Source organism: Heterodontus francisci, chromosome 10 (genome assembly GCF_036365525.1).
Source record: "Heterodontus francisci isolate sHetFra1 chromosome 10, sHetFra1.hap1, whole genome shotgun sequence".
NCBI lineage: Eukaryota > Metazoa > Chordata > Chondrichthyes > Heterodontiformes > Heterodontidae > Heterodontus > Heterodontus francisci.
The window spans coordinates 75,755,096-75,778,733 of record NC_090380.1 but is presented as its reverse complement, the minus strand read 5'-3'; the positions used below and the strand labels follow the sequence as shown (position 1 = coordinate 75,778,733).

At 45.3% G+C, this 23,638-nt stretch overlaps 1 protein-coding gene across 1 annotated transcript in view; it reads left to right on the top strand.

Annotated features, from left to right (window-relative positions):
• Positions 1–1,666: 1,666 nt before the first annotated feature.
• hsd3b1 (hydroxy-delta-5-steroid dehydrogenase, 3 beta- and steroid delta-isomerase 1) overlaps positions 1,667–23,638 on the top strand; it is a 36,314-nt gene continuing 14,342 nt past the window's right edge. Inside the window, exons 1-2 of the mRNA XM_068040797.1 lie at positions 1,667–2,018; positions 21,512–21,679. Of these exons, the coding sequence (XP_067896898.1) occupies positions 1,844–2,018; positions 21,512–21,679 (343 nt within the window). The 5' untranslated portion in view covers positions 1,667–1,843. The remainder of the gene's footprint in view (positions 2,019–21,511; positions 21,680–23,638) is intronic.

Genomic DNA, 23,638 nt, shown 5'->3' with positions numbered 1-23,638 from the left:
AGAATATGGGATTAGTGTGGGATTACCGTTGACATGCTGTACTCCCTTCGTCAGATACAGGAGAAATGCCGTGAACAACAGATGCCCCTCTACATTGCTTTCATTGATCTCACCAAAGCCTTTGACCTCGTCAGCAGACGTGGTCTCTTCAGACTATTAGAAAAGATTGGATGCCCAGCAAAGCTACTAAGTATCATCACCTCATTCCATGACAATATGAAAGGCACAATTCAACATGGTGGCTCCTCATTAGACCCCTTTCCAATCCTGAGTGGCGTGAAACAGGGCTGTGTTCTCGCACCCACACTTTTTGGGATTTTCCTCTCCCTGCTGCTTTCACATGCCTTCAAGTCCTCTGAAGAAGGAATTTTCCTCCACACAAGATCAAGGGGCAGGTTGTTCAACCTTGTCCGTCTAAGAGCGAAGTCCAAAGTATGGAAAGTCCTCATCAGGGAACTCCTCTTTGCTGACAATGCTGCTTTAACATCTTACACTGACGAATGCCAGCAGAGTCTCATCGACAGGTTTGCGGCTGCCTGCAATGAATTTGGTCTAACCATCAGCCTCAAGAAAACGAACATCATGGGGCAGGACGTCAGAAATGCTCCATCCATCAATATTGGCGACCACGCTCTGGAAGTGGTTCAAGAGTTCACCTACCTAGGCTCAACTATCACCAGTAACCTGTCTCTAGATGCAGAAATCAACAAGTGGATGGGAAAGGCTTCCACTGCTATGTCCAGACTGGCCAAGAGAGTGTGTGGAAAATGGCGCCCTGACACGGAACACAAAAGTCCGAGTGTATCAAGCCTGTGTCCTCAGTACCTTGCTCTATGGCAGCGAGGCCTGGACAACGTATGTCAGCCAACAGCGACGTCTCAATTCATTCCATCTTCGCTGCCTCCAGAGAATACTTGGCATCAGGTGGCAGGACCGTATCTCCAACACAGAAGTCCTCGAGGCGGCCAACATCCCCAGCTTATACACACTACTGAGTCAGCGGCGCTTGAGATGGCTTGGCCATGTGAGCTGCATGGAAGATGGCAGGATCCCCAAAGACATATTGTACAGCGAGCTCGCCACTGGTATCAGACCCACCGGCCGTCCATGTCTCCGCTTTAAAGACGTCTGCAAACGCGACATGAAATCCTACGACATTGATCACAAGTCGTGGGAGTCAGTTGCCAGGGTCCGCCAGAGCTGGCGGGCAGCCATAAAGGCGGGGCTAAAGTGTGACGAGTCGAAGAGACTTAGTAGTTGGCAGGAAAAAAGACAGAGGCGCAAGGGGAGAGCCAACTGTGTAACAGCCCCGACAAACAAATTTCTCTGCAGCACCTGTGGAAGAGCCTGTCACTCTAGAATTGGCCTTTATAGCCACTCCAGGCGCTGCTTCACAAACCACTGACCACCTCCAGGCGCTTATCCATTGTCTCTTGAGATAAGGAGGCCAAAGAAGAGTATAAAAATGGGTGGTTGATGGTCAGCACAGACTCGGTGGGCCGAAGGGCCTGTTTCAGTGCTGTATCACTAAACTAAACTAAATGATTTACTTTGGCCTCATTTTCTTTATTGAGCAAGTTTTTATACATTACCTATTGTGGCCATGAATTTGACAGATAATTTACGAAAGAAGTTATTTGTCCTTGCTGATAGCCTCTGAATGAATAGTCAGGGTAACAGATGTAGCAATCCTTGAATTGCTGAACACAACTGGAATCATTTCTATTCAAGTATCAATCTAGGGAAGTATTTCAAGGTTAACGCAGGTATATAAATAGGAGTTAGCAGCCATCACACAGTAGAGGCAGAGCAGTTTTAATTCAACAGTCAGCTCACAACACTGATGGTACATTCAAGCAACATGATGCCTGCTGTTGGAGATATCTACCTAGTTACAGGAGGGAACGGATTTCTTGGACAAGAAATCGTAAAGCTTCTGATTGAAGAAAATCGTGATCTCTCAGAAGTCAGGCTATTAGACAAGGTGATACATCAGGACTTTGTGGAAAGTTTGCAAGGTGTGTATCATGATGTATGCAACACTGCTACTCCAGTAAATATAATTGTTACAAGTGACTCATTGTAACAATGTTTGCTCATGCAAAAAATGTGCAACAATACGGAAATCACTGCAAAATTATGAAAAATTGTAGAAAATTAATGTTAGATTATTTAAGGACTGCCAAAAAAACATTTCTTTGGCATAAGAAAATCTAAAAATAATTCAAGGTTAGAATTTTACTCTCAGATGTTGCTGTACTTTTGTAAGGTCTGAAGTTTTCAGTTCTCGTTTGGTATGCTTTCTTGAGCGTTCCACTTACACTTTAGACTTGTTAGCTGTCGGCTAACTAGTTCCTTCACGCTGGAATGACCTGAGAGATACTTAAAACTATCTCAAAAAAAGAGAACTTGGAAAAGAGCATAAAAGCTTGAGGAACCATTTATTTATTTGTTGTGATTTAAAATTAAACTTTAAAATTTGATTGCAGCCAATAGTGTTAGTGCTAAATCTGCTTTGTATTACTTGGATTATAGTAAATGCATAGCCCAGCATGATATTGACCTGTAACTGAAAAGTCCCAGCTTCATCACCCAGTCTGTGTTTAATGAGCTCATCTCAGCTCAAGCAGCAGGCTGCAGGGGTAATATAACTGGTCTTGCCAACCTTGGGCTCCAGAGGGGAAAAATACCCAGCATCCTCGTTCCTGATCAGAATCTGCCAAGTCCTAGTGGAAAGTACATGGATGTTTGGTAAGCACAGGAATTGGACTTTGAATAACCTGCTGAAACTCACTGGCTGAGCATACACCTAGAATCACTGTAGAATTAGAAACAATGAGCTGAATGGCCTCCTTCTGTACCATAACATTTTATATATTTCTATAATGTGGAGCTGTATCCCAACATGAGTTTATGCCTTCAGGAGAGGATGGGAGAGGAGTGGGGAAAAACTGAATAAAGAAAAGTATTTAGCTATTTCCAATGGTAGAACTTGAGGATGGTTTTGAGGAGAAAGCGGGACAATTTGGGGTTTATCCTAAAAACATGATGCAACATCATAAAAGCAAGAGATTGCAAAACAAGTGTTTCTTGTGTTCCTATGGAGAATGGGGTTTGATTAATAAGCGTATTTCAGTTGAGGTTTATCTGTGGCATTCATTCTTGTGTTAGTGTTACTGAAAAGTTGCAAATCAACTTATGCAAGCCCCAAACACAACAACTGGACCTTAACTCGCTGCTGTTCCCTGAACAAAGTATGCATCACTCAATTAATGATAAGTGCAAATAAGTATCAAAGTGAAAACAATTACAAAAAAAGTGAATGTTTTCGTCTATTGCCAGAACTTTCCAAGCCTGATATTGCAGTAAATCTGGTATGTTGTATACCATTCTGTTCTCTTTCTAATTATGTTTGTGGTTTGCAATATCTGGCTGTTTAATGACTTAATATTTCTCCCCAAAAGTGCAGCAGGTATATTGTTTTGCAGAACACATATTAATGATCGCTGAGGAGAAGGTATTTGATAGAATGCATCATAATTTTTCATACTTTGTTTGAAACTGACTTTGAAATGTTTAAAGTTAAATCCAGTGAGCTCTTCCAGATGGCTTACATATGAACATATGAATAAGGAGCAGGAGTAGGCCACTCGGCCCATCAAGCCTGCTCCACCATTCAATAAGATCATGGCTGATCTGATTGTAACCTCAACTCCACATTCCCGCGTAATAATCTTTCACTCCCTTGCTTATCAAGAATCTATCTATCTCTGCCTTAAAAATATTCAAAGACTCTGCTTTCACCACCTTTTGAGGAAGACAGTTCCACAGACTCACGACCCTCAGAGAAAGAATACCTTGCCTTAAATGGGTGACCACTTATTTTTAAACAGTGACCCCTAGTTCTAGATTCTCCCACAAGAGGAAAGATCCTTTCCACATCCACCCTGTAAAGACCCCTCCGAACCTTATATGTTTCAATCAAGTCACCTTTTACTCTTCTAAACTCCAGCGGATACAAGCCTAGCCTGTTCAATCTTTCCTCATAAGACAACCCGCCCATTCCAGGTACTGGTCCAGGAAACCTTCTCTGAACTGCTTCCAACGCATTTACATCCTTCCTTAGATAAGGGGACCAATACTGTACACATACTCCAGATGTGGTCTCATCAATGCCCTGTATAACTGAAGTATAACCTCCTTACTTTTGTATTCAATTCTCCTCGCAATAAATGATAACATTCCACTAGCTTTCCTAATTACTTGCTGTACCTGCATACTAACCTTCTGTGATTCATGCACTGGGACATCCAGAACCCACTGAATCTCAGCACTCTGTAATTTCTCACCATTTAGATAATATGCTTCTGTTTTATTCTTCCTGTCAAAATGGACAATTTCACATTTTCCAAAAGTATACTCCATTTGCCAGATCTTTGCCCACTCACTTAAGGAGGCTACAAAGGGATATAGATAGGTTATGTCCTCTTCACAACTTACTTCCCTACCTATCTTTGTGTCATCAGCAAATTTAGTAACCATACCTTCCATCCCTTCATCCAAGTCATTTATATAAATTGTAAAAAGTTGAGGCCCCAGCACAGATCCCTACGGCACACCACTCATTACATCTTGCCAACCAGAAAATGACCCATTTATGCCTACTCTATTTCCTGTTAGCTAGCCAATCTTCTATCCATGCCAAAATGTTACCCCCTATGCCATGAGCTTTTATTTTCCACAATGTGGCACGTTAGCAAATGCTTTCTGGAAATCTACGTACAGTACATCCACCGGTTCCCCTTTATCCACAGCACATGTTACTTCTTCAAAGAACTCGAATAAATTGGTTGCACTGCCCAGTCTGGTGCTGATCGTTGAAAACCAGCATGTCCCATCATCAATTCCCAGCCTGTGCAAAGTTATCTGTTCTCAACTAGGCATTTGAAAGAGCCATTAATATTTGCTTCAGTGTCCCCGAGCTAGAAAGAGAAAAATCAGCTTGGGTTGTCACTCAGTGACTTCCAGGAATGGATCAGTTGGTATCGGGATTGGGCAATGAAACTTTCCACAAACAGCTGAAAAACCACCCTTTATGTTCACACATGGGTGGCACAGTGGCGCAGTGGTTAGCACCGCAGCCTCACAGCTCCAGCGACCCAGGTTCAATTCTGGGTACTGCCTGTGTGGAGTTTGCAAGTTCTCCCTGTGATCGCATGGGTTTCCTCCGGGTGCTCCGGTTTCCTCCCACATGCCAAAGACTTGCAGGTTGATAGGTAAATTGGCCATTATAAATTGTCCCTAGTATAGGTAGGTGGTAGGGAAATATGGGGACAGGTGGGGATGTGGTAGGAATATGGAATTAGTGTAGGATTAGTATAAATGGGTGGTTGATGGTCGGCACAGACTCGGTGGGCCGAAGGGCCTGTTTCAGTGCTGTATCTCTAAATAAAAAATAAAAATAAAAATAAATAAATGCCCTTAGGCTGCTTTACCAGCAATATGCCAAGAATAGTTTGCTACTTCAGGAGAGCAGGATTACTAAAATAAGAGTTAATGACATACTTATATTTAAGTTAATGCCTATATAGAATACTCAAGCAGAGATTAGAGGGGGAATTTCAACTGGCAGTGATTTTTGAGCAGGCGGCACACTTTCCCAACATCATCAGTGTGAGGACAAGGCGATTTTAATGCCAGGCCTCATTATCCTGTGGTGGATTGCCCACCCGAATGCATCTGTGATTTGTAGCCAGCTCACTTGTAGGGCAGGACTCTGGATGGTTTTTAAAAATGTGAGTTCTACCCCATGCCCAATGTGCCCAACACCTAACAAGGCAATAGCAAAGCACTTTGAGGAAGAAAAGCCTGCATACCAAGGGGTTGATTTTGATTTTTGGGTGACTGACTGTGTGTTCCCGTGGTGAAGAGCCACCTTAATTGAATTTGGCAAGCGAGCTAGGAATCCTGATCAAGCTTGTTGGATTGAAATCTCAAGATCGGGCCTGGGTGGTCAGTAAGTTGCCAGTGGTGGGTGGGGGTGAGGGGCAGGGGCATGATCGTGGGGAAGTGGCCGAGCTATTTTTGTGGGTCCCATGGAGCACTTAGAATCATAGAATCATAGAAGGTTTAAGGCACAGAAAGAGGCCATTTGGCTTGTGTCTGTACTGGCTGAAATTCTAATCCCACCTTCCAGCATTTAGTCCATAGCCCTGAAGCTTATGGCACTTGAGATGCATATCGAGACTCCTTTTGAATGAGTTGAGGGTCTCTGCCTTAACTACCCTTTCAGGCAGTGAGTTCCAGACCCCTCTGGGTGAAAAAGTTTTTCCTCATCTCCCCTCTAATTTTTCTACCAATCACTTTAAATCTATGCCTCCTAGTCACTGGCCTCTCTGCTATGGTGAACAGGCCCTTCATCTCCACTCTATCCAGGCCCCTCAAAGTTTTGTACATTTCAATCAGATCTCCCCTCAGCCTTCTCTGTTCCAAGGAGAACAACCCCAGCCTATCCAACCTATCCTCATAGCGGCATTTTTCCAGTCCTGGCAACATCCTCGTAAATCTCCTCTGTACCCTCCCTTATGCAATTACATCCTTTCTGTAATGAGGTGACCAGAACTGCACACAGTACTCAAGTTGTGGCCAAACCAATGAGTTATACAGTTCCAGAATAAACTCCCTGGTCTTGTATTCAATACCTCAGCTAATAAAGGAAAGGATTCCATATGCCTTCTTAACCACCTTATCCACCTGTCCTGCTACCTTCAGGGATCTGTGGACATTCACTCCAAGGTCCCTTACTTCCTCTACACCTTTCAGTATTTTCCCATTAATCGTGTATTCCTTTGCCTTGTTTGACCTCCCAAAATGCATCACCTCACACTTCTCCAAGTTGAACTCCATTTGCCACTTTTCTGCCCATCTGACCAGACCATCAATATCTTCCTGCAGCCTACAGCTATCCTCCTCGCTATCTACCACAAGGCCAATCTTTGTGCTGTCCGCAAACTTCTTGATCATGCCCCCTACATTTATGTCTAAGTTGTTAATATACACCACAAAAAACAGAGGACCCAGTACTGAGCCCTACGGAACCCCACTGGAAACAGCCCTCCAGTCGCTAAAACAACCGTCAACAATTACCCTTTATTTCCTACCACTGAGTCAATTTTGAATCCACCTTGTTGCATTTCCCTGGATCCCCCAGGATTTTTTTTTTAACCAGTCTGCCATGTGGGACCTCATCAAAAGCCTTGCTAAAATTCATGTAGACCATATCAACTGCACTGCCCTCATCTATCTTCCTTGTTACCTCTTCAAAAAATTCGATCAAGTTGGTCAAACAAGATCTTCCCTTAACAAATCCATGCTGGCTATCCTTGATTAACCTGTGCCTTTCTAAGTGACAGTTTATCCCGTCTTTCAGAATAGATCCCAATAATTTGCCCACTATTGAGGTTAGACTGACTGGCCTGTAATTATTCAGTCTATCCTTCGCTCCCTTTTTAAACAGAGGTACAATGTTAGCAATTCTCCAATCCTCTGGCACCACACCTGTATCCAGTGAGGACTCGAAAATGATGGTCAGACCCTCTGCTATTTCCTCTCTTGCTTCTTTTAACAGCCTAGGATGCATTTCATCTGGCCCTGGTGATTTATCAACTTTCAAGGATGCTAATCCCATTAATACTTCCTCTCTCCCTATGTTTATCACATCCAATATTTCACACTCTTCCTCCTTAACTACAATATCTACATCGTCCCCCTATTTTGTGAAGACAGACACAAAGTATTAATTAAGAACCATACCAATATCTTCCGCTCCTACACATAGGTTACCTTTTTGGTCTTTTATGGGCCCTACTCTCTCCTTAGTTATCTTCTTACTCTTAATGTATTGATAAAACATCTTTAGGTTCACCTTGATTTTGCTTGCCAATATTCTTTCATGCCCTCTCTTTGCTTTCCTAATTTCCTTTTTGATTTCACCCCTCCACTTTCTATACACCTCTCTGCTTTCTGTAGCGTTGAGTTCTCAGTGTCGCACATAAACATTCCTTTTCTGCCTTATCTAACCCTGTAGGCTCCTTGACATCCAGAGGGCTCTAGATTTGGCCGCCTCATCCTTTTTCTTTGTGGGAACATGTTTACCCTGAACCCCTTGAATCTTCCCTTTGAATGCCTCCCACTGTTCTGACACTGATTTACCTTCAAGTAACTGTTTCCAGTCCACTTTCGCTAAATCACTCCTCAGTTTAGTAAAATTGGCCTTGCCCTAATTGAGAACTCTAATTCCTGTTCTATCTCTGTCCTTTTCCATAATTATGTTAAAACTGACTGAATTATGATCACTATCACCAAAATGCTATCCCACTGCCGCTCCTTCCACCTGCCCATCTTCATTTCCTAAAACGAAGTCTAAAACTGCGCCCTCTCTTGTTGGACTTGCTACATACTGGGCAAAAATGTTCTCCTGAATGCACCTCAAGAATTCTGCTCCCTCAATTCCTTTCACACTAAAACTATCCCAGTTAATAGTGGGGTAATTAAAATCCCCTACTATTACTGCCCTATTGTTCTTGCACTTCTCAGAGATTTGCCTACATATCTGCTCTTCCATCTCCCTCTGATTGTTTGGGGGTCTATAGTACACTTCCAGCAGTGTGATTGCCCCTTTTTTGTTCCTTAACTCAATCCATATGACCTCATTTGATGAACCTTCCAACATATCATCCCTCCTTACAGCTGTAGTAGTTTCCTTGACCAAAATTGCCACTCCCCCTCCTTTCTGATCACATCAGAGACGCCAGCTTTGACCACCTACGGCAAAAGTGCGAAGAGAAATGCAGACTGGTTTCAATCTCATAATGAAGAGTTGGAACCTGTCATAGCCGCTAAGCGCATTGCACTTTTGAACTACAAGAAAGCCCCCAGCGATTTAACATCCGCAGCACTTAAAGCAGCCAGAAGTACTGCACAAAGAACAGCTAGGCGTTGCGCAAACGACTACTGGCAACACCTATGCAGTCATATTCAGCTGGCCTCAGACACCGGAAACATCAGAGGAATGTATGATGGCATGAAGAGAGCTCTTGGGCCAACCATCAAGAAGATCACCCCCCTCAAATCTAAATCGGGGGACATAATCACTGACCAACGCAAACAGATGGACCGCTGGGTTGAGCACTACCTAGAACTGTACTCCAGGGAGAATGCTGTCACTGAGACTGCCCTCAATGCAGCCCAGCCTCTACCAGTCATGGATGAGCTGGACATACAGCCAACCAAATCGGAACTCAGTGATGCCATTGATTCCCTAGCCAGCGGAAAAGCCCCTGGGAAGGACAGCATTACCCCTGAAATAATCAAGAGTGCCAAGCCTGCTATACTCTCAGCACTACATGAACTGCTATGCCTGTGCTGGGACGAGGGAGCAGTACCCCAGGACATGCGCGATGCCAACATCATCACCCTCTATAAAAACAAAGGTGACCGCGGTGACTGCAACAACTACCGTGGAATCTCCCTGCTCAGCATAGTGGGGAAAGTCTTTGCTCGAGTCGCTCTGAACAGGCTCCAGAAGCTGGCCGAGCGCGTCTACCCTGAGGCACAGTGTGGCTTTCGTGCAGAGAGATCGACTATTGACATGCTGTTCTCCCTTCGTCAGATACAGGAGAAATGCCGTGAACAACAGATGCCCCTCTACATTGCTTTCATTGATCTCACCAAAGCCTTTGACCTCGTCAGCAGACGTGGTCTCTTCAGACTACTAGAAAAGATCGGATGTCCACCAAAGCTACTAAGTATCATCACCTCATTCCATGACAATATGAAAGGCACAATTCAACATGGTGGCTCCTCATCAGAGCCCTTTCCTATCCTGAGTGGTGTGAAACAGGGCTGTGTTCTCGCACCCACACTTTTTGGGATTTTCTTCTCCCTGCTGCTTTCACATGCGTTCAAATCCTCTGAAGAAGGAATTTTCCTCCACACAAGATCAGGGGGCAGGTTGTTCAACCTTGCCCGTCTAAGAGCGAAGTCCAAAGTACGGAAAGTCCTCATCAGAGAACTCCTCTTTGCTGACGATGCTGCTTTAACATCTCACACTGAAGAATGCCTGCAGAGTCTCATCGACAGGTTTGCGTCTGCCTGCAATGAATTTGGCCTAACCATCAGCCTCAAGAAAACGAACATCATGGGGCAGGATGTCAGAAATGCTCCATCCATCAATATTGGCGACCACGCTCTGGAAGTGGTTCAAGAGTTCACCTACCTAGGCTCAACTATCACCAGTAACCTGTCTCTAGATGCAGAAATCAACAAGCGCATGGGTAAGGCTTCCACTGCTATGTTCAGACTGGCCAAGAGAGTGTGGGAAAATGGCGCACTGACACGGAACACAAAAGTCCGAGTGTATCAGGCCTGTGTCCTCAGTACCTTGCTCTACGGCAGCGAGGCCTGGACAACGTATGCCAGCCAAGAGCGACGTCTCAATTCATTCCATCTTCGCTGCCTTCGGAGAATACTTGGCATCAGGTGGCAGGACTATATCTCCAACACAGAAGTCCTTGAAGCGGCCAACATCCCCAGCTTATACACACTACTGAGTCAGCGGCGCTTGAGATGGCTTGGCCATGTGAGCCGCATGGAAGATGGCAGGATCCCCAAAGACACATTGTACAGCGAGCTCGCCACTGGTATCAGACCCACCGGCCGTCCATGTCTCCGTTATAAAGACGTCTGCAAACGCGACATGAAATCGTGTGACATTGATCACAAGTCGTGGGAGTCAGTTGCCAGCATTCGCCAGAGCTGGCGGGCAGCCATAAAGACAGGGCTAAATTGTGGCGAGTCGAAGAGACTTAGTAGTTGGCAGGAAAAAAGACAGAGGCGCAAGGGGAGAGCCAACTGTGCAACAGCCCCAACAAACAAATTTCTCTGCAGCACCTGTGGAAGAGCCTGTCACTCCAGAATTGGCCTTTATAGCCACTCCAGGCGCTGCTTCACAAACCACTGACCACCTCCAGGCGCGTATCCATTGTCTCTCGAGATAAGGAGGCCCAAAAGAAGTTTCCTTGACCAAAATTGCCACTCCCCCTCCTTTCTGATCCCTTTCCCTGTCGCGTCTGAAAACCCTGTAATCAGGAACGTTGAGCTGCCATTCGTGTCCCTCCTTAAGCCATGTTTCTGTAATAGCAATGATATCATACTGCCATGTGTCTATCTGTGCCCTCAGCTCATCTGCTTTATTTGCTATACTCCTTGCATTGAAATAGATAACCTTGAGCACTGCCAAACTCTTTTTTTATTTTCTAACCCTTGTTTCCTCTGTCTTCCAGACTCATACATTAATTTTCCACCTTCCATTTTAATTTCAGATTTTGTCCCAGCTGAGTCTATCCTCAGATCACCATCCCCCCGCCAAACTAGTTCAAACCCTCCCCAAAAGCACTTACAAAATGTCCCGCAAGGAACTCAGTCCCGGCTCTGTTCAGGTGCAACCCATCCAGCCTGTACAGGTCCCATCTCCCCCAGAGCCATTCCCAATGTCCCAGGAATCTGAAGCCCTCCCTCCTGCACCATCTTTCCAGCCATGCATTCATCTGTCTTATCCTTCTATTTCTATACTCACTTGCGCGTGGCACTGGGAGTAATCCGGAGATTACTACTTTTGAGGTCCTGCTTGCTAATTTCTTACCTAGCTCCTTAAATTCTGACTGCAGGACCATATCCCTCTTTCTACCTATGTCATTGGTGTCGATGAGGACCACGACTGCTGGTTGTTCGCCCTCCCCCTTCAGGATGCTCTGCAGCTGCTCAGTGACATCCTTGACACTGGCAGCAGGGAGGCAACACATCATTCTGGATTCACGTCTGCGGCCACAGAAACGCCTGTCTGTTCCCCTGACTATTGAATCACCTATCACTATGGCTTTTCCAGTCTTCCCTTTACCTCCCTGTGCAGCTGAGCCATCCGTGGTGCCATGGACTTGGCTCTGGCTGCAATCCCCAGGTGAAGCATCACTTTCCTCAGTATTCAGAACTGAATACCTGTTGGAGAGTGAGATGCACTCAGGGGTCTCCTGCACTACCTGCCTGATTCTTTTCGACTGTCTGGTGGTTACCCATTCCCTCTCTCCCTGCACAATCTTAAGCTGTGGGGTGACCACACCTATAAATGTGCCATCCATGGAGCTCTCATCTTTATGGATGCACCGCAGTGTCGCCAACTGCCGCTCAAGTTCCAAAACCTGAAGCTCAAGCTGCTTCAATTGATGACACTCCCTGCACAAATGGTTCTCCAGGATATGGGAAGCATCCTGGAGCTCCCACATAGCACAGGAGGTGCACTCCCGAGGTTGAAGCAACCCTGCCATTTCTTTATTTATTAGTTGACCCTTTGCTACTGTTAAAAAAAACCTTACCAATTTTACAACAGCTTAGAATTATTATTAAAACCTTACTAATACTGATAAATCCTACTAAAGATCAATACGGTTCACTAGTTAAAATAAACCTCACACAAAAAAAACCCAGCTACTCACTGGTCCCTCCTATTAAGCTATTTACACACACACCCTAACAGTAGTGTACCAACTCAGCTATTTAAAGTTATTCCCTAACAGCAGTTACTCACCAACCAATTACCTTGCAGCTTTCATGTGATGTCACCGCTCAATTTGTTTTCAAACTCCGGCAGGCCTGGACTCCTCTCCGTTGCTCTCCCAGAAGGTAAGTGCTCTAGGCCACAATCCTTGGGCTCTATTTATCCGCTCCTCGCTCTGTGTTCTTCCCGCAGGTCCACTGCTCTCCCAGAAGGTAAGTGCCTTAGAACCCCATAAGAATAATTTGCCTCGTACCTCTGGCAGGCCACTTCGGTTCCATCACCCGTGAAACTGGTTGGAGTGTGTATGGCACTTGTTCTCACCAATTCCCACCACAAATGGCAATCAGGATCCTATTTATATTATAGAACATCTCACAGCTTGCACGCATTGCCAGCTATTCCACCATGACAGCCACATCCAGCCAAACAGATTGCACGACACTCACTAGCATGCTTCCTTTTTCTTGCAGGACAAGGTGATGCACCACTGGAGGCAGTAGGAGATCATTGGAGGGGAATAGGCATGCCTGCAGGTCCTAACGCCCATGCAGGACACAGTGCTGACCATTATTAGGACAACATTGCTGAGGCTGTGGCAAATGGCGGAGACGAAACCGTTACAGATGACAATATCCTCATTCCTAATCCTCCTACTCACATCCCACTTGCCCCTCATCCCACACTCTCTTGTAATGGTGTAAATGTGCACCTCTTACTTTCCTCCCCTCCATGCACCACAACTTTATCCTTCTGACTTTCTCTGTTTAGATAGCCAAGAACTGCCACCTGGCCTGGGAGTGGAGGAACAGCAAGAAGACAGTGATGATGAAGACCCGCTGTCACTTAATTTCACACTCGCAGCCACCAGCTCAGATACTGACACTGCATGCAATTTAAAGGATACCATAGAAGTGGTGAGACCATGGGCACCAGTGGCCTGCAGCCAGGGCAGGGGGCAAGGCTAGTACAGGTGCCAGCTCAATGGAGGGCAAGGTCACACAAGAGTTACACTGCAGAGGTTTTAGATGAGCACTTCGATAGAGCTGTTGGGAATGCACAACGAAATGCTTGCTGCATTGCAAAGCCTGCAGAAAACCTCTAGTCAGTGTCGTAACCAGACTGAAAGTGGTGGCAAACTCTGTTCACACATTTACAAAAATAAAATACTGTGGATGCTGGAAATCTGAAAAAAAAACAGAAAATGCTGGAAATACTCAGCAGGCCTGACAGCATCTGTCAAAGAGAAAGAGTTACCGTTTGAGGTCTTTGACATTTCATCTGATGAAAGATCACAGACTTGAAACGTTGGGCTGAATTTTATCAGCTCTGGGAAGTCCCGCCGCCGGGGCTTCAAGTGAGAGCTTTGCTGGCAGAGGCTAATTAACAGGCCGTTGCTGGGGCCATCATCCAATTGAGGATGGTGGCCCGGTTCCAAAAGCTGCTTGCTCAATCAGAGGGCCTGCTAGTGATGGCCACTGCTGAGGCTGCAGCTCCAGGATGAGGGCACCTCAATGGCAGGGTGCCCTCGAGGCTTGGTTAGGAAGCTGGGGCCAGGCAGGCAGGCAGGCCCGGTGATTGGGGGGGGTGGGTGGGTTGTGCTGCACCAGCGGCCAGATAGGCGCAGGGGCAGCCATTAGTGCCGGGGGTGGCCCCTCTGTGGACCATGGAAGGCCCATCAAGGTAGGCCCGGGCCCCCCCTCCACAGCTGCTGAGGGGCAGCCAGAGATACCTCTGGCAGTCTTCCCACATGGCAGCGGGTGCTCCCGACATGTGGGCAAAATGCCTGAGAGGCCAAGAAATGGCAGTTAAGTGGCTTACTTGACTGTAAAATGGGCGGCTGTGCTGCTGAGATGACAGCCATTGGCAATATGTCATGGTAACAGGAAAATGCGGTCTCCCCTCCCGATGCCTTCCCCTGCTAGATTGCTAGCCCTTGGCAGGGAAAATGCAGCTAGTTAAATCTCTTTCTCTCTGACAGTACTGTCAGACACGCTGATTATTTCCAGCATTTTCTGTTTTTATTCCGTTCGCACAAGTGTGGGCCCAATCATGATGCAATGTCTGATGGCCAATTGCAATTGCTTCCATTGCAGCACAAACAGTGGCTACCCAACATCTGACAGTTGCAGTGGAAGCTTAGACTAAGGTCATGAAATCTCAGCTTGCTGCCATCATGGCTGTGGATTACAGTGCGTAAAGGAGCTTGCAGGGTGTCACAGCAATCCAGCAATCTGTCCTCCATCAAATCACGAGGATTGCTGAGGTGCTGCCTCAGGGGAGTGGCAGTGGCTTCTCTCACAGGATGACAACATTTGTCCTCCCATCCTTGCTGGCAACTTGCTGTTGCCCATCTGCCAACCCAGACTGCTGTTGTCCATGCCGAGATTGTGCAGTTTGCAGCCAGGCCTCTAGGTCCAGAACTACTCAAGGTCATCTTCCAAGGCCATTTGCAGTTTTCTCCAATGAAACGCAGTAGCCTTCAATCATCCATGATACAGCCATTTGGGTAGCACTCTGTCGGAGCACTAGGACAAGTAAAGGCACATGGAAGACAGGCACTAAGGAACTGCATAAGATTGATTATTGACTTTTGTGCAGAATGTATGATATGATTTCATTCTTAAATTTGGTTTGGAATGTTTATTTTGTGGTGACTTTTATTTTTGCACATGGCCAGGCAGACGCTGTGATTATCAGTGACAGAGGGAAGTTAAGATGAGGGACTGTTGGTGAATAGGGAATTGGGGTTGCAGTTACTGACATTGCACTCGGATGTGGTCTTCACAGATAGCATGGCCAGAAAGTTATTGTCTAGGTGGTCTCCTCTCTTCTTCCTCCTCCTCCTCCTCTCTCCCTGCACCCCCCACCCCATCCCCAGCTAGTGACTAGGGCTGTCCTCTCATGATGCCAAGGTTGTGCAGCATGCAGCAGACCACCATGAATCTTGACACCTGCTCTGCCAAGCGATGTAGGATGCCTCCAGAGCAGTGCAGACAGCGAAGCATTTTTTAGCAGACTAATGATCTGCTCTATTACATTTTGTGTGGCAGCATGGCTTTCATTCTATGCATGCTACATACTTGTGTATGGGTTGCACACCAGAATCATCAGCCATGTGGTCAGCAGATAGCTGCTTGTCGTCCAGTATCCACTCTTTGGTCTGCTGTGTTGGCTCAAATGCAGCTAACACAACTGACCACCACCACAAAATGAAGGCATCATAACTGTGCCAGGATTCCTGGTATTGACCTGCAAGATTCACTGCCTATGGTCACACACCAGCTGGACGTTGAGGAAGTGCAATCTCTTTCAGTTGCGGTATAGAGCAGAGTTGATTTGCGGTGGCTGTAAAGTAACTGGTTTACAGTTTATGGCACCCTGCATCATGGGGAAGCCTACAATTCTAGCCCAGTTGTGTGCTTACTCCTCCTGCTGCTCTTTGGCAAGAGCAAATTAAATGTGGTTGGTTCTCATTAAGTGGAGAGCCTCAGTTACATCCCTTATGCAACAGTGGAAGGCAAACTATGGGTTGTTGCAAAAGTATCCAGCTCCAACATGGAAGGAGCAAATGGCATAGAGGTTCAACACCATGGTCACCTTCACAGCCACTGGCAATGTGGTGTTCACCCTGCTCTGATGTTGCAGTGGTGGTTCAAACAGGTGGCAGTTTTCAGTCAGCCATCCTTACTGAAGCACAGACACCTCACACATTGTTCCTTACTGAGGTTCAGGTAGGAGAATTGATCTCTGAACACTTTGGGTGGGTATGGCCTTCTGCTGAGAGCCCTTCTCTCCCTCCTCCTCCCTCTTCCAACAGCTTGTCCTGCTCTGTGCGGCCTCTGCTCATTCTCCCAGTCATGCTGTATTCCAAGGAGAATGCCTATTATTGCACCCATGTCCAAGAGCAACTGATTTGTGCAGTATCCTTGAAATCAGGTAAACTCATTCAGCACCTATCACACCGCTCCCCATAGTCTTTTGCAATAGCTCTGATGGGGGTCCTTCCTGCTCCTGAATGCATGTTCAGCTGTGCGAGATTAAGAGAGGGCATTAGCTGGAGCATTGAGCTCCAAAATGGCAGCACTGGCATCAAATCTGTGTTGCACATTGATGTCATGATCTCTCTGCTCTGAACACTTCTGGTAGCATTTCACTGCGCGTGCGCTAATGCCCTCACCAATGTGGGGTCCTGCATAATTTGCTCCAAAAGAATGTGTGCACATGTGCCACAGACACCATCTTGGAGGATCTGAAGGCAACATTGCTCTCAAAAAAGGGCAGAAATGATCCTAATTCACGCCCATTGTGTTTGCTAGAATTGCTCTCGGCTAGATGCATTGTCCTTCAGTTGACGACACACATAATACCTCTGACATTTTCCTGAAAGATTCCATGATAAAGTTCACTCTTTTATCTTTCAATGTTATAAGGTTGTTTAAGGTATGTTGTTCCTAATCTGATGAAAATTTGCAATGGAGGCAATTGTTTTTAATGTTGTGTTTTTGACTGAATATTTATTCCTGACTGCCTCAACAAAATACATCATCCCCTACTGAATGAATTGCCAGGCAATTTTCTGTTAGATCTCTGCCAATGATCCTGCTGGGCCTGGAGGTATATGACAGCAGAGTAGGCACACTTTGGGAGATGTATGAGACCAGTGAAGATTAGTGGTAGACCAGAAGATTGGGAAAATATTGGAAGCCAGCAACAGATGACAAAAAAAGGAAGACATTATAGTATGAGAGAAAGCTAGCAAGAAATATAAAAACAGATAGTGAAGGATTCTACAAATCTATAAAAAGGAAGAGAGTAGCTAAAGTGAGCATTGTTCCCTTAGAGGGTGAGACTGGGGAATTAATAATGGGAAACGAGGAAATGGCAGAGGCTTTGAACAAGTATTTTGTATCCATCTTCACAGTGGAAGACACAAAAAACATCCCATGAGTAGTAGAAAATCCAGAGGCAAAAGAGAGAGGAACTTAACATAATCACTATCACGACAGAAAAAGTAATGAGAATACTACTGGGACTAAAGGCTGACAAGTCCCCTGGACCTGATGGTCTGCATCCAAGGGTTGTTAAAAAAAGTGGCTGCAGAGATAGTAGATACATTGGTTGTAATCTTCCAAAATTCCCGAGGTTCTGGAAAGGTTCCAATGGGGGGTGGGTGGGGTGGAAGGAGGCTGAAAGCAGGAAACTATAGAGCAGTTAGCCTAACATCTGCCATTGGGAAAATGCTAGAATCCATTATTAAAGAGGTAGTAGCAGGACATCTAGAAAAATCACAATACAATCAGGCAAAGTCAACATGGTTCTGCAAAAAGGAAATGGTGTTTGACAAATTTATTAGAGTTCTTTGAGGATGTAACAAGCAGGGTGGATAAAGGGGAACCAGTAGATGTTGTGTATTTGGATTTCCAAAAGGCATTCGATAAGGTACATAAAAGGTTACTACACAAGATACAAGCTCATGGTGTTGGGGATGATCTATTAGTATGGATAGAGGACTGGCTATCTAACAGTAAAGAGAGAGTCAGGATAAATGGGTCATTTTCAGGATAGCAACAGTAACTAGAGGAGTGCCACAGGGATCCGTGCTTTTGCCTCAACTATTTACAATCTATATTAATGACTTGGATGAAGGGGCGACTATTGGAGCCCAATTTGCTGATGATACGAAGATAGATAGGAAAGCAAGTTTTGAGAGGATACAAAGATTTTGCAAAGGGATATAGATAGGTTAAGTGAGTGGGCAAAAAATTGGCTGATGGAGCATAATGTAGGAAATTGTGAGGTTGTCCACTTTGGCAGGAAGAATAGAAAAACAGATTATTATTTAAATAGAGAGAAAATGCAGAAAGCTGTGGTATAGAGGGATCTGGATGTCCTTGTATAAGAACCACAAAAGTCAGCCTGCAAGTACAGCCAGTAATTAGGAAGGCAAATAGAATGGTGGCCTTCATTGCAAGGGGGATGGACTATAAAAGTAGGGAAGTCTTGCTACAATTGTACAGGGCATTGGTGAGACTGCACCTAGAATACTGTGTACAGTTTTGGTCCCCTTATTTAAGGAGGGACATACTTGCATTGGAAGCAGTTCAGAAAAGGTTCACTAGGCTGATTCCTGGGATGAAGGTGTTGTTTTATGAGGAAAGGTTGAGCAGGTTGGGCCTATACTCATTGGATTTAGAAGATTGAGAGGTGATCTTATTGAAACATATTAGATTCTGAGGGGGCTTGAAAGGTCAGATGAGAGTGGATGTTTCCCCTCGTGGGGCAATCTAGAACTAGGGGGCACAGTTTCAAATTAAGGTGTCTCCCATTTAAGATGGAGATCGGGGGGAATTTCTTCGAGGATGTAACTAGTAGAGTTGATGAGGGGGAGCCAGTGGATGTGGTTTATTTGGACTTTCAGAAGGCTTTTGACAAAGTCCCACAGAACAGATTAGCATGTAAAATTAAAGCGCGTGGGATTGGGGGTAATGTATTGCGATGGATAGAAAATTGGTTGGAGGACAGGAAACAAAGAGTAGGGATAAATGGGTCTTTTTCTGAGTGGCAGGCAGTGACTAGTGGGGTGCTGCAGGGATCGGTGCTAGGACCCCAGCTATTCACAATATACATTAATGATTTAGATGAGGGAACTAAATGTAATATCTCCAAATTTGCAGATGACACAAAACTGGGTGAGAGGGTAAGTTGTGAGGAGGATGCAGAGAGGCTTCAGGGTGATTTGGGCAAGTTGAGTGAGTGGGTAAATGCATGGAGGATGCGGTATAATGTGGATAAATGTGCGTTTATCCACTTTGGTAGCAAAAACAGGAAGGCAGATTATTATCTGGCTATAAACAGAGAGGGGAATATGCAGTGAGACCTGGGTGTTCTCGTACACCAGTCGCTGAAGGTAAGCATGCAGGTCCAACAGGCGGTAAAAAAGGCAAATGGTATGTTGGTCTTCATAGCGAGAGGATTCGAGTACAGAAGTAGGGATGTCTTGCTGCAATTATACAGGGCCTTGGTGAGGCCACACCTGGAATATTGTGTGTAGTTTTGGTCTCCTTATCTGAGGAAGGATGTTCTTGCTATAGAGGGAGTGCAGCGAAGGTTTACCAGACTAATTACTGGGATGGCGGGACTGACGTATGAGGAGAGATTGAGTCGGTTAGGATTATATTCGCTGGAGTTCAGAAGAGTGAGGGGGGATCTCATAGAAGCCTATAAAATTCTAACAGGACTTGACAGGGTAGATGCAGGAAGGAAGTTCCCGATGGTGGGGGAGTCCAGAACCAGGGGTCATAGTCTAAGGATACGGGGTAAACCTTTCAGGACTGAGATGAGAAGAAACTTCTTCAGCCAGAGAGTGGTGAGCCTGTGGAATTCGCTACCACAGAAAGCAGTTGAGGCCAATCTGTTGAATTTAACAATAAGTTGATCTTATTGAATGGCAGAGCAGGCTTGAGAGACCAAATGGCCTATTTCTGCTCCTAATTTGTATGTTCGTAGGTGCCCCTTGATAGCACTGTCGACGACCCTGTCCATCACTTTGCTGATGATCGGGAGTAGACTGATACAGCGGTAATTAGCCGGGTCGGATTTGTCCTGCTTTTTGTGCACAGGACATACCTGGGGAATTTTCCACATTGCCGGGTAGATGCCAATGTTGTAGCTGTACTAGAACAGCTTGGCTAGGTTTGCAGCTAGGTCTGGAACACACGTCTTCAGTACTATTGTTGGAATGTTGTCAGGGCTCATAGCCTTTGCAGTATCCAGTGTCTTCAGTTGTTTCTTGATTTAAAAAAAAATTTGTTTGTGGGATGTGGGCGTCACTGGCAAGGCCAGCATGTATTGATATCACGTGAAGTGGATTGGCTGAAGACTGGCATCAGTGATGCCGGGGACCTCAGGAGGAGACCAAGATGGGTCATTCACTTGGCACTTCTGGCTGAAGATGGATGAAAATGCTTCAGCCTTGTCTTTTGCACTGATGTTCTGGGCTCTCCCATCGTTGAGGATGGGGATGTTTGTGGAGCCTCCTCCTCCGGTCAGTTGTTTAATTGTCCATCACCATTCATGACTGGATGAGGCAGGACTGCAGAGCTTAGATCTGACCCATTGGCTGTGGGATCGCTTAGCTCTGTCTATTGCATGCTGCTTCTGCTGTTTGGCATGTAAGTAGTCCTGTGTTGTAACTTCACCAGGCTGACACCTCATTTTTAGGTATGCCTGGTGCTGCTCCTGGCATGCCTTCCTGCACTCTTCATTGAAGTATGCTGCCACCTTATTGAGTCTATCAGAGATTTTCTTAATATTAATATTTATTTCATAACAACTATATACACTCCACATTAGCCTGTGTGTCTCCCTCAGAAGCCACGCTGTGACTGTTCTCAAGTCTCTCCAGCATGATCTCTTATATCATCATAGTGGGCAGAAATGTTTACAATCTCTCAAGATTAAACCTTTCATACCCTTATACTACAGACAGATTTTTGTTTAACAAGGCAGTCAAGGGTTATGGGGGGCAGGCAGTAAAGTAGAGTTCTGGCCACATTTGGATTAGCTATGATCTTATTGAATGGTGGAGCTGGCTCGAGGTGCTGAATGGCCTACTCCTGCTCATATGTCTTATGTTCGTATAAGATATGTGAGAGCAGAGAAGGTAAACGTTGAGAAATGTGCAAGCAAAATAGATAAATGTTGGGATATCTGAGAGAACAGAGTAGGTAAATGCCAGAAATGTGTGAACAGAGTAAGTGAGTCTCACTTTGATTTTCCTTCCCTCACTGTGAATCTTTTGTAGCAGCTTGAAGAAAATCAGGTTTTGATGTGTAGAAAATGATGTGTGAATATGGATTCAATAAATCTAATAATTTTGTCTTCATAAAATGTATTTCTCAGCATTTGTCGGATGCAGAATTAAGCTGACAGTGATCAAAGGAGATGTGAGAGATAAAGGGGTCCTGCAGAAAGCCTGCCAAGGAGTGACCTGTGTTATCCACACTGCTTCTGTGATTGATATCTGGGGTTACATCAGCAATGAAGAACTGGAAGCTATCAATGTTAAAGGTACAACTTGAGTTGAATGAGAACAAGGCATAGAACAATGCAGGATATTACTGCACGCGAGAATGGAATGAAATTTAATTCCTGTGCCCAGGTGATACAACCACACGCTGGGTGCAGAAGCAGCACAAAACTGGGGGCAGAGGCTTTGCACAAAATTTGTGTTTGCTCTGGGTTTTCTGTTAAGCCTCTGCTGAAGAACCTGGAGTTTCCCTCTCAGTTGGGCACTAATTTTATATATTTGGGGAGGAGGTTTGAGTTTATTACCATGCAAATTTGGATGGGTTGCATCACTAGCATGATGCCATTGCTGTGTGCTTGTAAAACCTGGAATACAGCACACTCCTGCAGGTGCAAAACCTGTAAAACCTGGAATACAGCACACTCCTGCAGGTGTAAAACCTGGAATACAGCACACTCCTACAGGTGTAAAACCTGGAATACAGCACACTCCTGCAGGTGTAAAACCTGGAATACAGCACACTCCTGCAGGTGCAAAACCTGTAAAACCTGGAATACAGCACACTCCTGCAGGTGTAAAACCTGGAATACAGCACACTCCTGCAGGTGTAAAACCTGGAATACAGCACACTCCTGCAGGTGTAAAACCTGGAATACAGCACACTCCTGCAGGTGCACTGCTGCCAGAAGCACTCTCAAGGCTGTCCTGCCTGACTCCTTGGAAATGATATGTGGCCTCATATTTGGGCCTTTATTGTGTTGCTTAAATTGTACTTTTGTTCTCAGTGCTTCTTCGGATTGGATCCTTAATTTGTTGCCTTTCATTGACTAGAATTTAAGTTTTGCTTTTTTTCATTGAAGGTAGTTTGTCTGAGATAGGCACCTGCATCCTGTGGATAGTATAGACATTCTCAAGGGAATTCCCATTCTCCGTTTAAGAGGAGGAATTTTACAGCTAGGAACAGAGGCAGATATGCCTGTCAGAGGGCATGGTTCAGTAGACCTGAGTATAGATCATGCCACAGGTACCTGAAAATGCCTGAGGATCTGTGTCTTTACTGGGATGCAGTTATGTAACTCTCCTGTCTTCTGCAACTGAACTTCCAAACTCCTCTATGACTGATATGGAGACTTGAACTTCTATGCCACTGGCTTCTTACAGCAAATCAGAGGTGTCATCTGTGATTTTAGCCAGTATTCAGTGCACAGCTGCATACAGCAGGTCAGTAGACATTGCTTGCTGGAGCCATTGACTTCATCACTTTTCCTATAAGATCATAAGATATAGGAGCAGGGATAGGCTATTCGGCCCCTCGAGCCTGCTCCACCATTCAATAAGGTCATGGCTGATCTGAGTGTGGCCTCAACTCCACTTTCCTGCCTGCCACCAACCACCCGCACCCCCCTCCACAACCATTGACTCCCTTGTAGATCAAAAATCTGTCTAACTCAGCCTTGAATATATTCAATGGCCCAGCCTCCACTGCTCTCTGGGGAAGAGAATTCCAAAGATTAACAGCTCTCAGAGAAGAAATTCCTTCTCAGTTCTCCATCTTAAATGGGAGACTCATTATTTTTAAACTACGCCCCCTAGTTCCATATCCCCTATGAGGGGAAACATCCTCTCAGTGTCTACCCTGTCAAGCCCCCTCAGAATCTTATATGTTTTAATTTGATCACCTCTCATTCTTCTAAACTCCAATAAGTGTAGGCCCAAACTGCTCAACCTTTCCTCATAAGACAACCCCCTCAATCCAGGAATCAACCTAGTGAACCTTCTCTGAACTGCTTCCAATGCATGCATACCCTTCCTTAAGTAAGGAGACCAAAAATATGCACAGTACTCGAGGTGTGGTCTCAGCAATGCCCTGTACAATTGTAGCAAAACTTCCCTACTTTCATAGTCCATCCCCTTTGCTATAAAGGCCCAACATTCCATTTCTGCTGAAAGGATGCAGCCTGAAACATTAACTCTGTTTCTGTCTCCACAGATGCTGCCAG